A 13,795-nucleotide genomic window follows, 5' to 3' on the forward strand; every position below is an offset into this window, starting at 1 on the left:
TGATTGGCAGCTTTCTGTTTTGTTCAAATGGTGTTTTCTTTTATTTTAAAATGAGTGCATTGTTCAAAAGTGTTTATGAGTTGGTCAAGCATCATTTTAAATTAGAATCCATAACTTTTATTTACTTTTTTTAGCCCCTCTTTGGTTCCGATAAAAATCGGGCTTTTATGAAATTTAGATAATAGTTGATGTAATATGTGTTTTAAAAGTTGATAAAACTTAGGAGTGAGTTTTAGAAAATGTATGGTTGAAAATAATTTTGGAAAAAAAATTAGTTTTATGTTTGAGTCACATTATTTTGGTAATAATGCATTCTTGAATAGTGTATTGATGGGAAATGTGTGGTTAAAAAATAAGGAAAAGTTTTTTATCTTCGTGTAATATTATTTTATTGAAGAATGTATGGTCGAAATGATGTCAAATCACTATTTAAGAATGTATTTTTTTGGAATAATGTGGCTCAAACAACCTTAGAAAGTAAGGGATTACTCATATATTTCTTTGGAACCTAATATTTATAAGTACTTAAACCAAGCAAGCACTAAATCACAGGTATTTAGGTGGGATTCTGACGAGAATGATATAAAAGGAAACAGATTATCCAAAAGTTGTAACTTTCATCGAGTCATCATTTGATTCTCTTTTTTTTTTTCCTTTTTTTTTTTCAAAATATATTTTTCTTTCTTTTCTTTTCAACCACACATTTTTTAATAAAATAATATTATAGGCATAACTAAAACTTTTTTCTTTTAAATTTCTAACCACATGTTTTTCAACAATTAAGGGCTTGTTTGAGTCACATTATTTTCAAAAAAATACAGTTTTCAATAATGATTTGATATCATTTCAACCATACATTCTTCAATAAAATAATATTACATGCAAATCTAAAATTTTTCCTAATATTTTAACCACACATTTCTCATTGATTAGACATAAATAATGCATTTTTTCTTAGAATGTGGTTCAAACATGGGCTAACTATTTCAAAATGAATTCTTACTAAAAAAATGGGAACAAATGGGGGATTAGTGTTTTCTTTGAGTCAACATTTCAATTGGGATGTCATCTATCGTGTTAGGGACTANAAAAAAATGGGAACAAATGGGGGATTAGTGTTTTCTTTGAGTCAACATTTCAATTGGGATGTCATCTATCGTGTTAGGGACTATTGTAGTTGTATTTCCAACAAAAATGATCAAATTTCACCAGAGGCTATGGTTGTTGCATATCGATTTTTAATTATAGTATAAGGCTATAAGCTATTGTACTAAGATTTTGTTTGTCTATCATTCTACCATATTATTTTTTCTACAGTACTCATTTTTAACTACACATTTTTCATTAAAATAATATTACACGTAAATAAAAAATATTTTCTTCTTTTTTAACCACACATTTCAACATCAATCACCATTCCATAATACATTATTCACATATATAATGGGGGCACAAACACACCGTAAATATGTCAAGTTTAGCAAGGGAGTTGATTCATATTTTTGAAACTAAAAGGACTTCTTTTTAATTACTAAATAGTACCGAGGACATAAGAGTAATTTTTCAAATTTATTCGATTTCAGATCAACATGGCACAGTTTCGGAAACGACGTCGCTTCGTCCAACAACCAGTAAACCCCCATAAATGTGCAAGTATAAAACCCCAAGAGAAACTCTGTCCAAAAACCTTCATATTCTACCCAGAGATCGACGACGGGCTAGCTTTGTCTAAGCTCGTAACAGAGAGTTGGAGAGGGGGGGGGGGCACGAACCGATCGGCAGTAGATCAGTTTAATCAGAATGGTTTACATCACATCATGGGACGATTTTGTAGAAAAATCTGTTCAATTGTTTCGCGCCGATCCCGAGAAAGTAAATCCTTCATTTACAAATTATTTGTCTTCTCTTTGTATTATTTTAATTGATTGTTGTAAATTTTGTGAAGCAGACTCGTTATGGGATGAAATACAGGCACTGCGATGGTAAATTGGTTCTCAAAGTAACTGACGATAGAGAGGTACAAACTGCACTAATCTTTTAGTTGCGAGTACAATTTGCATGTTACTTTCTAAATATAAAGCTCACACTGTTCTTGATTGCATTGGCTGTTGAAATTTTGTTGAACACAACGAAAGATGCACGGCAATTTGTTTGAATGCACTGGTTCCTCTTTGAGAAGTAGCGGGAAAAATTACAAAATAATAAAGTAAATTTGTTAAACAAATATGTAAACAGTTAGGCCGAGGTGCTATATTTCTCTATGCGTAAACAATCTAGGCCGAGGTGCTATATTTCTCTAGGCGGAAACAATCTCTCCCAAGATACAATAGTCCAATTGAAATATCTTGTAGCTCAAACCGTTGAGCTCAAATTTCAACCATAGAACACCTTTCCTTGGCAATAATATTCTCACCAGTAAATAGAAGAATTATTATGTGCATATGTAAATCTAAATGGAGAATGGATTAAGAAAATGAAGCATACTATACGCAATCGTGTATGCAATAAGTGGCGTGTAGCAGTGTAGTATGTACTTAGTGAGGAAAATATTGTGGATATAGAGGTATCTGTCAGTCTCCTAGATTTTGTGGTCTTCACTAACATCTATTAAAATGCACTATGATTTTAAGACCTCCGCAAAATGCTTCATGGCTCAATATATGTGATGAATGATATTCCATGAACAAATATGGCAATAGTATAAAGCGTAACAACAGGATGAATAATGTTTGGTATTATTATTTGCAGCATAGTATTATAATTGCACCAATTTAATGATCTTTGCCTTGTCATGAATGCTGTGTGTCATTTTGGAATGTGGGATGCTTCTCAAATTTGCCTTCAGAAGATTAATTATCCATTAATTTTCTACCTTGTCAGTTTTTGTCCATTTTCTATACAGCAGACTAGTTTATTGTTTCCTATTGCAGTGTCCATCCTCTTTCTTAGTTTACGATACAGTTCAATGGGTCAACTTGTAGATAGTAACACAAAAAGGAATAAAATGATAAAAACTGTTCACAAGAGTGATTCATGGTCCTGCTATGGTTGTCTCGTTTCTCTCTTCATTTCTTCTTTGTCTGAAGACTGAAATATGTGGAATTTTGTATTAATTCTTCTATTTCATCTATTAATTATGTATTTTACTCATTTATGGAGTCATTTAATTATACAGTTATATCTACAAGTTGACCAAGGATGGGGGTTGGGCTGTGAGAATATGCACAGATTTTGTATGCTAATGTTTCTTTTTATAGTTTCAAAATCTTTATGGTCCTTATTTGCACTCTTTTGACAGATGACAGTATGATGTGGATGTAGTAGGAAGTATTATCCCCTTTAGAAAATCTATAGAACCATAGCAGTAGGATTAAAAGATGTTTTACATATAGTTAAGACGGAGTTAGCATCAGGTGTTAACTTACTATTAACATACTGTATTCATTCACGGTTTTAGAACGTTTCTTTATCTTAGTTGTGAGTCAAGGTGCTCGGTCAGAACTGCAAGAATGGATAATGGTGTTTGGGTAAGCTACCCCACTGTAGTGGGTGACTTCTATTCAGTTTTGTCTTCATTGTAAATATTGACTAGAATCAGGAAAGAACAGTTGAACAGGTTATAAACCTCTTTACCCTATCTTGCATCTTTGTGCATTTGATATCATAACTTTAGGTGTATAAGATGCTTATTTCTTCAACTCATTTGAGAGTTACTGTTAGCTTCGTACACAATATGTCTCTTAAATGCAACTTGAAGGTTTTTCAGCAATTTGAAGAATGGAATACATTGCACGGATAATAGATGCATACTGGAGACATGAATAATCTAACATAGCGGTTCATTTTCTTTATGTTTTATTAGTGTATCAAGTTTAAGACGGATCAAGCTCAGGATGCTAAAAAGATGGAAAAACTGAATAACATATTCTTCACTCTGATGGCTCGTGGACCTGAAGGTAACATCGTTTCTCGAGATTATTTCACAAATCAATTAATCTACCCCATGCAAATGAGTCCCTTTATTTATTTATTTCTTGTAAATCGGGATGTGTAGTCCCTTTCTTTGATGCAATATCAAATACTGGTGTACACTTGCTTTACAATAAAAGGAACTTTGGTTTTCTTTTTTCTGCAGCGGATATATCAGAAGTAAGTGGGAAAGATCAAGTAGAAGCACAACCTGCCAAAAAGGGCAGGGGAAGGAAACAATAGTGTTGCTGCTTCATGATTTGTATGGATTTTGGACAAAATCACAATTGTCTAGGGAATGATTTAAAACTAATGTTGCTTTTAACCCATTTGATTCTGGTAGAAAAGTTTTTTTGCTCAACTTCTATGCTAGATTCTTCATTTCATACCAAATTTCTGTGTTTTTATCCCAGTGCTTGTGATTCTTGTTTTATTTCTCATATTCAAGTTGAATTCTCACTCTCAGAAACGAATGTCGGTGAATGTGCCTAGTGTTATTCAATCATCCGCGCGGACTGCACCAAATATGTGAATGAAATTCACGAGATGATCATTTATAGGTTTTTTTTTTTTGGTAGAATCTGCTATTATTGAAGATTGATTGCATGCAATTATAATGAAATACAAGATGGATGACCAATGATGCTATTATCTCGATATGGTGCGAAGAAGAATTCATAGCCTTCTCACAGAAAGTTGAGTAAGATAATATATGTCGATAATTAAACAAGTTAATTATGAAATGCCAATGTTAATGTTTGTGAAATGAAATGAAGTAAAGACCATTACTTTCAAGAGTTCCATACTTGATTTGTCATCGGAATTTATCTCAAGATGCACTATGGAGGTGTCATGTTTGGAGTTTTCATTCGTCCACTTGGCCTCAATGAAAGATTGAGCACCAGACAGAAAGAGAAGAGAAAGGAATGGTCTCAATGGAATATTGTTGGATCTTGTACTTTCAAATGAACACTAATACCATTGCAATATAAAGGTAGGTTTTAGAGGAAATCTAATACATCACTAGCATAAAATGTTTATCTTCGGTCAGATTTGAACTTCGATTTTCATCTAACATTTGATTCGATTTGCACGATTCTTGTGTCTACTAACTTGTCCATTAAAGCACTATCAAATTCGATGTCAAAGGCAGCGATTTGTTTCAAGCATTATCATACAAAGCTCAAAAACCACAATGTACTCCAATAGTACCCTCATCTCAACACTTTTGCTTTCGAATCAAATATCTTCCAAACGAATAATCGTCACGACTCTTGTGAATACTGTACAGAGAGCTGCTAAAAATTCCTACAAAATAGCGAAAAACTCACTGAAATCCATCAAATCTAGATCAATTTATTCCCTGTTAAATCAAGGACAAAAACACACCTCTAGGGCCTTCAAAACAACCTGTTCTATGCATCCCAATCCAAGTCTCCACCATCTAAATTACAAACCTTGGATTAAAAATCCCATCCAACGGCCTAATTTAAACTTCAGTATAAAGTCTTGATCCTTCTCGATGGCCTTTTAGCCAATCAGCTTTCAGCATTAGGGTACACGATCACTATTTAACCTTGCCCATTTCTTCCAATTGATTATCACTCAAAACAATCGAAAAATTCGTATAGATTCTGTATTTGATTCTCAATTTCTTCAAGTTCCCACACAAAGCCGTAGTGTTTCGATTTCAAATTTGTATTATGGCTACTGAAGAACGAGTTCTCCCCATGGTGGTCGTGGCTGAACCTGTCGCCGACAAAAAACCTGGCAAAGAAAACCCTCCGGCTGAAACGACCACGTCTAAGAAAAACACCACCAAAAAGGAATCCAAGCCTAAAAAAGCTGCTGCTGCCCTTCGAAAACGAAATCCTCCTTATCTTGAGGTATTCGATTGTTCGTTTTATACTTCTATTTTCGTTTTTTGAATTTTACATCTGAGTATTTTTGGTGAATTTTGTGTTTAAGATGATTGAAGATGCGATCGTGACGTTGAAGGATAGGACTGGATCTAGTCAGTACGCAATTACAAAGTTCATTGAGGAGAAGCAGAAGAATCTTCCAGCGAATTTCAAGAGGCTTTTACTGGTTCAATTGAAGAAGTTTGTGGCTTCTGGAAGGCTGGTCAAACTGAAGGCTTCGTACAAGCTTCCCCCATCTCGTTCATCGGCTCCGAAGCCAGCCTCTTCTGCACCGGTTAAGAAAAAGACTGTTCCAGTTGCCAAGCCGAAAGCCTCTGCTGTGAAAACCACTACGGGAAAGAAGCCTGCCCCTTCAAAAGCCAAGCCAAAGCCGAAGGCGGTTGCTGCCAAGCCCAAGCCAAGTGCTAATGCTAAGCCAGCTACAAAGCTTAAAGCTGTTGCAGCGCCTAAGGCAAAGGCAACTGCCAAGAGAAAGGCAGTAGCGAAGACAAAGTCTGAAAAGAAGCCACCGGCTAAGGTACAAAGGACCTCAACTAGAACAACTCCTGGGAAGAAGGTAGCAGCGCCAGCAGCAGCTAAGAGGGCCTCGGCTAGGAGCGTGAAGCCGAAGGGCTTTAAGTCTTCCGTAAAGAAAGTAGCTATGAAGGGAAGGAAGTGAGAGGGATAGTATTGAAAATAACTATGGTTTGTAGGGATAACTCTGTAAATTCGACTGGTCCTTTTCCATTGTGCATAACTGTTTTTTATGCCAACAGTACTTTACATAATCCACTGTTTTTCTAATTTCCTCATTTATCTATTTTTACATACTATCTGTACAAGGTTGGGTTGCAATGCTAGTTGACAAAATGACATGTACGGTTGAAATTAAATGGCATTGGGCGATTGTGATTTCGAAACAAAGAAAAGAAAACAACTAACATAGACGATCAAAGCAAAAACAGAGGCATCCACTTTCTGGGAAATGGTCCATGCTTGGAGTTGGAAGACTGCACTCCTACAGCATAATCACTATGTAATGAGTTTTTACAAAGTGAATCAAAAACCATGACAAGTAGTGCCAATAATCAAAGTTTTTATGATTCCGAAACATAACTATCCAAGCATTTAACCAACTCCAAACTGCTTACATTATAATTTAACGAACATCCAATGTGCCAGCAAGACACGAGGCACACGAAGTAAAAACTGCTAGTTCAACCAAAATCTATCAACTGATTGCCCTAAACTAATTGACCAAATTCAAATTTACAGCATGCCGATAGTTAACATAACGTAGACCATAAACCACTAATCAAGTCGTATCTATCCACTCGGTAGGTAATTTTCTCCGATGGACCGTCACGTTCACATTTATAGAAATTAAGAGCCCATCTTCGTTATTTAGCCGAACTTGAGATTAGAACATTCATGACATATCGTCAACTTCTTCATGGACAGCTACTTTAGCCAAAGTAATGCTAGTGTTACTAAATTCACCGATTGCTTCTCCATCTTTGCACTAATCCCAAAATCCACTCTTCGTACTGCAACTTTTGAAGAATTTGCCTTTGTTAACGATGTCTCTTTCAACCTCGAAAAACTTCTGAAATCCATGCATACAACGTGGGCATTGGCGTTTTATCGGACAATCATCGAAGAAGTGTCTTAACACTTTTGCAACCGTGGCAAACTTCAGAGTTCTTTCCCAGCATTTTGTGTTGTAGAATCTGTTGACACTAAAAGTGAAGCCCAAATCGAATAGCCTAAGGAATGAAGCCCAATTGGACAATTCAGGATAAAGGCCCAGACAGAGTTATTAATGAATGCAGTGGAAGCCCACGAACACAGTAACATCATCACCCAAGCTTGCAAGACGCCCAAGATCTGAGCGAATGGAGTACCTTACAGTCGCCCAGAACGATGACCCTGTTCTCGCCCATACCTTCGAATCGTCCAGGATCTTAGCAAACATAAAATGTTATGGTTATCGCAGTTATTGAGTAACTTTATCACATTCCACGATTCAAGGAACCCAGTTGAAGGCGGTTGAACGACAAAGAGTGGTGGCAGCAGTTAGAGACGGCAGTTCCATCACAAGTTAGCCACCATAAAGAAAGTGGATAGTTATAAAGCAATCAAGCAATTTCCAAGCGGTTTGTCATGAAGAAATCATCAAAGGAATATAAAAGGAAGAGAAGACATAGAGAGAAAAAAATCCGAATCAAACACTCTCAAACAGAGAATATGTAATTTTAATTTCTTAGTTTAAACTTAAATATTTCTTTTAGTACTCGTGTGCTTGTGCCCCTTGGAGGCATTCTGTTTAGTTCCAATTGTAAAACATCGCCAGTAAAACACCCCTTTTTGGGACTTTGTCTCATAAGGTTTGTTCCTTACATAATCATCTGATCCCTTTTTTAATTGTTAGCGACTACCCGTGCGAAACAATTTGGCGCGCCCAGTGGGACATTGGTGTTTGGTGTTGAAGATACAAAAGGTGAAACATTATGCCTCACAAATCTGATAAGGAAGCAGCAAGTCAGGGAGGAGTCCAGTCTGTGATCGAGCGATATGATGAGCAGCATAACTCTCCACAAACAGAGGGACAGAGTCAGAACAGTTACAATCGTTACGAACCAATGACGGAGTTGAGTTCTCGAACCATGCGTGCATTACTTGGAGAACTCACACAAGATGTCATTGAACAAGTAAATCTGTGAAATATTCATAATATGGAAAGATTTACCCAGAATGGGAATGCACATTATGACAACATGGCCAAACAATTGAATACTTTGAATTAAATAATGAATAAGTTAGTAGGCCAAATTTGTCAGCCAGTTGTGCCTCTTGCAAATCACTTTCAAGTTAGGACAATTGTGGGACATAATCCCATAGTCCTAAGTCCAAATCAAGGAATAGAACCACCTTTTCGTCCCTCTACTTCAAACCAGGGGGATGGTGTAATGCCAAATCAGAAAAGTGGTAATGGTACAGCTAACTTGGGGGGTAACCTAAATGTAAGAGACAATGTCCTAAATAATGGACAGAATGCCCCACGTGTTAATGATGGAATAAATATTCAGGCTAATGGTAACAACGGCCCAAATCAAGGCAACTTTGTTGCCAACCAAGGACCAAACATCAGGCCTTAAACAAATCAATCGATCAACCAACCTGTAGGAATTTCATATGACCCCAACGTCATGTTGAGGAATCAAATTATAGAAATAGTACATGATCAGATGGCTTTTGGAGTACGTCCTGTCATTAGGCCGACTTACACAAAGTCATATCCTGATTGGGTATACCAAGCATATCCATGGCCTAGAGGGTATAAATTGTCAGAATTCTCACTATTTACCGGTTTAGAAGAGGTGTCTACTCTAGAACACATAGGGCGATTCACACTACAAAGTGGTGAAGTAATAGACTACCATAAAATGAGGCTGTTCCCTAGTTCATTAATAGGAGTAGCTTTCTCCTGGTTCATCAATTTGCTAGCGAACTCTGTTCAAACATGGTAACAATTGGAGCAATTATTCCATGCTCAGTTTTATAAGACTGAGTCTGAAGTTACTTTGGCCGATTTGGCGAGTCTGCGTCAAATGCCAAACGAATGGGCAGAAAGTTTCCTTCAAAAGTTCAAGACAGCAAGAAGTAAATGTTTTGTACCTTTGCCCAAAAAAGAAGTTTGTCAAAATCACTCAAAATTGTCTAAACTTTGATTTGAAAAAGAAATTTCAAGACAAGAAATTTCCTGATCTTTTTCAATTAAGCACAAACGTGATTAGGTATGAACGATTAATAAGAGAAGAAGAGCAAATGAAAAATTCTAGTAAGGGGACTTATTATAGAGACCCAAATTTTGATGTTCATACTATTAATGACGAATATTACGATCAAGCCGAAATGTGTTTGGCCGAATTAATTAAAGGAGATAAGTATACTTGTCCTATAATGGCTAAGCCTAGACCGTCGGGTAAGGATGAGCCTATAAAAGATGAAAACAAAAAGGTTAGAACGTTCTCGTTTGATGTAACCAAAGCTGATCTTATATTTAATAAACTATATAAGGATAAACAGATAAAGCTGAGCGATAAACATAAATTGCCAAGCCCTGAACAAGTTAAGGGTAAAAAATATTGTAAGTGGCATAATGTATGGTCACATTTGACTAACAACTGTTTGATTTTTCACCATGTGTTACAGGATGCCATTGAATCAGGACGAATTACATTCGAAGACAAGAAGAAAATGGCAGTGGATGAAAACCATTTTCCACAGCCACTTGGGGTGAACATGGTGACGACTGGCTTCAAAAACAAGTTGTCAAAATTCAAGTTGGTTATAGATGATGGGGAAGAGGACCCTGGGCCATATCCCAGTATCTTTGAACGTATCAAAGGGAAGGAGCCCAAAAAGGATGAAGACGTCTTGTGTGTAAGATGCAAAAGAGAAGTGAGTGCAAATACAGAGAAACCAGGGATATGGCAGCATCACCATCGCCCTAGTTTTTTCCCAAATGCTCAGCCTGATAGAGGGCGAGGTACATCATTCTATTGGGGACCGCCTTTTGAGAGGTAGTCCAGGCCAGTAAATAATGGGAGAATATTCAGGCCACAACCTAGCCTCGCCAACCAAATGTATGACATTCGTTCCAGTATAACGCAGGAAGGGTGATACCCTTCAACGAGATGACTAGAACCCAATAAAAGCGTTTTAAACGGAACTATGGACGAATGATGAGGCAACAACAAGGAATGCCACATCCTAAAGCGCCTAAATTACTCAAGGTAGCCAATCAATATGTTTTCAAAGACAGTGAAGAGACTGGTACATGTGAATCAATGAAAGAATTGCCAGAAACTTCTCCTGGAAAATTGAAGTTTGAGCGAGACAGAAGAGATGGAGAAGATCCAGATTAGCTCCTTACTATTCAGTTTGGTACGTTACCTCCTGTCATGGCTAATAATTACTTACTAGCCAATAAGTTCAAGAACAAAGAGAAAGAAGAAGAAGAAAGGGAGGATAACGAAGAAGAAGCATGTGTGCTGGAATGTGAAGAAGGTCAAACTTCTAGAGGAATGGGATGATGGTATGACGAACATCGAAGAGGAAATTGATCTGGAAGCAGAAAAAAGAAAGAGAGGGGTATCGCACAATACTCTGTTGAAGCAACTACATCGAGAGGGGCTTCGTGAAGTGGACTTGTTGGGGGAATTGTTTGGGCGTTCTTTTGATTATTACGTGCTATACGGGACGCCCAAAAGGAAAAAGAGAGTTCCTCACTCTGAAAAGTATGGATCACCTCCAAGAATAATGCCTCCTCTCACAGGTTGGGTAACCGAAGAAGAAGCATTAGAAAACAGTAAAAAGGAAATTCAGGAAACGGAAGCTCAGTGCGACATACTGTACGTTGACTTATGACAAAAGGATAACTTGACAGAGGACAAACAGGAAGTGGAAATAGATGCTGCCGAAAAGGTTATTTTTAAGAGACCAGCCATGAAGTTAACTAAACACTTGAGGCCATTGTACGTTAAAGCTTTAGTTAACGGCATACCTGTGGCAAAAGTACTTGTTGATAATGGAGCAGCTATAAACACCATTCCATCTAGGATGATGAGGAAATTTGCAAAGACAGAAAGTGATATGATTCCAACGGAAGTCATCCTTACAAGTTTCAATGGAGGAGCAACTTCAGCTAAAGGGATTATGCCATTGGACATAACTATAGGGACAACTATTAGGACCACAGTTTTCTTTGTAATAGATGGTCCTACTAGTTACAATGTGTTATTAGGAAGAGATTGGATACACGGAAGTCGCTGTATACCCTCATCGCTACATCAATGCTTGATTTTTTGGAATGATAAGGGTGAAGCAGAAGTGGTGCAGGCCGATCATAGGCCTTTTGTCGTAGAAGTAAACTCAGTGGAAAGGTTCATGTACGAAGGAAATTATGGACCCGTTAGAGTAGTCCAAGATGGAAAAGAAACTCAAACTGTTGCACAGAGTGAAGAGCCGTTTTCGGTAGATGCACTCACTGAAATGTTCAGTCAAATGAGACCAAACATAGTGGCCCTAGAAGAGCCAGTAATTGGCAAAAGAGTAATCAGGGAGTTTTAAATGAGTTGTAAGCAACAAAGGCAAATGGCCGATGTTCAGGCCTTCAAAGCCAAATTAATGGCTTTCAATAAAGAATGTAAGGACAAGACGAAAGAAGAAGCAGCCTTAAAAGCATTGAGAGACAAATTGATAGTGTTCGAGTTGGAACAAAATATTGGCCGAGAAGTCAACAAGGTGGATTGTTTAGAAGAAGAAATGTCTATAAGGGAATTGGACGATGAAGTAATGAGGATCACCAAGCCTGGATACGCTCAAACACAGGACCCTCTAATTAAAGTGAATATTGGCAATGAAGGAGAAGATCATCCAATATTCGACAGCCAGATGCTTGATCAAGAGGTCAGTGATAAATTAATCGCTTTATTAAAGAAATATAAGGATTGTTTTGCTTGGGAATATGAACATATGCCTGGTTTAGATAGAAGTTTGGTGGAACATAGATTACTAACCAAGCCAAATTTTAAACCTCATAAACAATCTCCTAGGCGTTTCGCTCCTAATGTACTCCCTGAGATTAAGAAAGAAATAGAGCGACTATTAAAAGTAGGCTTTATTAGAACAGCCAGATATGTCGAATGGTTGTCCAATATCGTGCCGGTACTAAAAAAGAATGGTAAATTAAAGGTGTGCATAGATTTTAGGAATTTAAACATAGCCACACCCAAAGATGAATATCCAATGCCCACGGTAGATTCTTTAGTAGACTCGACTGTCGGACACGTAATGTATTCCTTCATGGATGGGTATTCAGGATACAATCAAATTTATATAACTGAGGAAGATATACACAAAACTGCCTTTAGATGCCCTAGGTCTCTAGGATGTTTTGAATGGGTAGTTATGGCTTTTGGCCTGAAAAATGCAGGAGCAACTTATCAAAGGGCGATGAACTTGATTTTTATGATATGATAGGCAAGTTTGTTGAAATGTATGTAGATGATATAGTGGTCAAATCCATTAAAGAAGATGACCATTTTGAACAATTGAGATGTTCATTTGAGCGAATGAAGCAATATAAACTAAAATTGAATCCCTTGAAATGTGCATTTGGTGTTAATGCAGGAAACTTCCTTGATTTCTTAGTACACAAAAGGGGGATTGAACTTGATAAAAATAAAGCGAAGGCCATTTTAGAGGTCAAATCACCTAGCAATAAAAAAAATTGCAAAGGTTTCTAGGCCAAGTAAACTTTTTAAAACGCTTTATTTCTAACTGTGCAGGGCGAACTAAAACTTTTTCGCCGCTTTTAAAGTTGAAAAATCAGGATGAATTCGTCTGGAAAGAAGAGCATCAAAAGGCTTTTGAAAGCCTAAAGACATATTTATCAAGTCCACCAGTGTTGGTGTCACCAATCCAAGGACGGCCAATGAAAGTGTATGTATCAACTGAACAAGAATCAATAGCTGGAATGGTCGCGCAAGAAGACCAATTTGGTGAAGAAAGGGCGATTTACTACTTGAGTAGACGGTTAACAAAATGTGAATGTAATTACTCTGTCATTAAAAAATTATGTCTTGCATTGTATTTCACTTGTACGAAATTAAGGGCTTATTTACGGCCCGTAACCATTTATTTGATTTCTAGATTAAATTTGGTTAAGTATATGTTCTCTCGCCCTATTTTACACCAAATGGTAGGCCTTTGGACGTTAGCATTATTAGAATTCGAAATACAATACATACCCCAAAAGGCAATCAAAAATCAGGCTTTGGCTAACTTTCTGGCCGATCATCCATGCTTTGACATCCCTAAAGAAATTGAATTAGAAATCAATTCATTCGAATTAAAAC

The 13,795-nt window shown here is 36.9% G+C and overlaps 2 protein-coding genes across 2 annotated transcripts; both read left to right on the forward strand.

Moving 5' to 3' along the window:
• The first annotated feature begins 1,616 nt into the window (after nt 1-1,616).
• Nucleotides 1,617-4,416, forward strand: LOC111401510 (signal recognition particle 9 kDa protein). Its single transcript, XM_023029282.1, has 4 exons — nt 1,617-1,872; nt 1,949-2,017; nt 3,863-3,956; nt 4,136-4,416. The coding sequence occupies exons 1-4, from the start codon at nt 1,801-1,803 to the stop codon at nt 4,210-4,212; spliced, it is 312 nt and encodes a 103-aa protein (XP_022885050.1). The 5' UTR covers nt 1,617-1,800; the 3' UTR covers nt 4,213-4,416.
• A 1,134-nt stretch (nt 4,417-5,550) lies between these two features.
• On the forward strand, nt 5,551-6,686 carry LOC111401519 (histone H1-like). The gene is made up of 2 exons (XM_023029293.1): nt 5,551-5,855; nt 5,938-6,686. The coding sequence occupies exons 1-2, from the start codon at nt 5,673-5,675 to the stop codon at nt 6,547-6,549; spliced, it is 795 nt and encodes a 264-aa protein (XP_022885061.1). The 5' UTR covers nt 5,551-5,672; the 3' UTR covers nt 6,550-6,686.
• The last annotated feature ends 7,109 nt before the right edge of the window (nt 6,687-13,795 follow it).

The sequence above is a fragment of the Olea europaea genome, chromosome 1 (assembly GCF_002742605.1).
Source record: "Olea europaea var. sylvestris chromosome 1, O_europaea_v1, whole genome shotgun sequence".
Taxonomy (NCBI): domain Eukaryota; kingdom Viridiplantae; phylum Streptophyta; class Magnoliopsida; order Lamiales; family Oleaceae; genus Olea; species Olea europaea.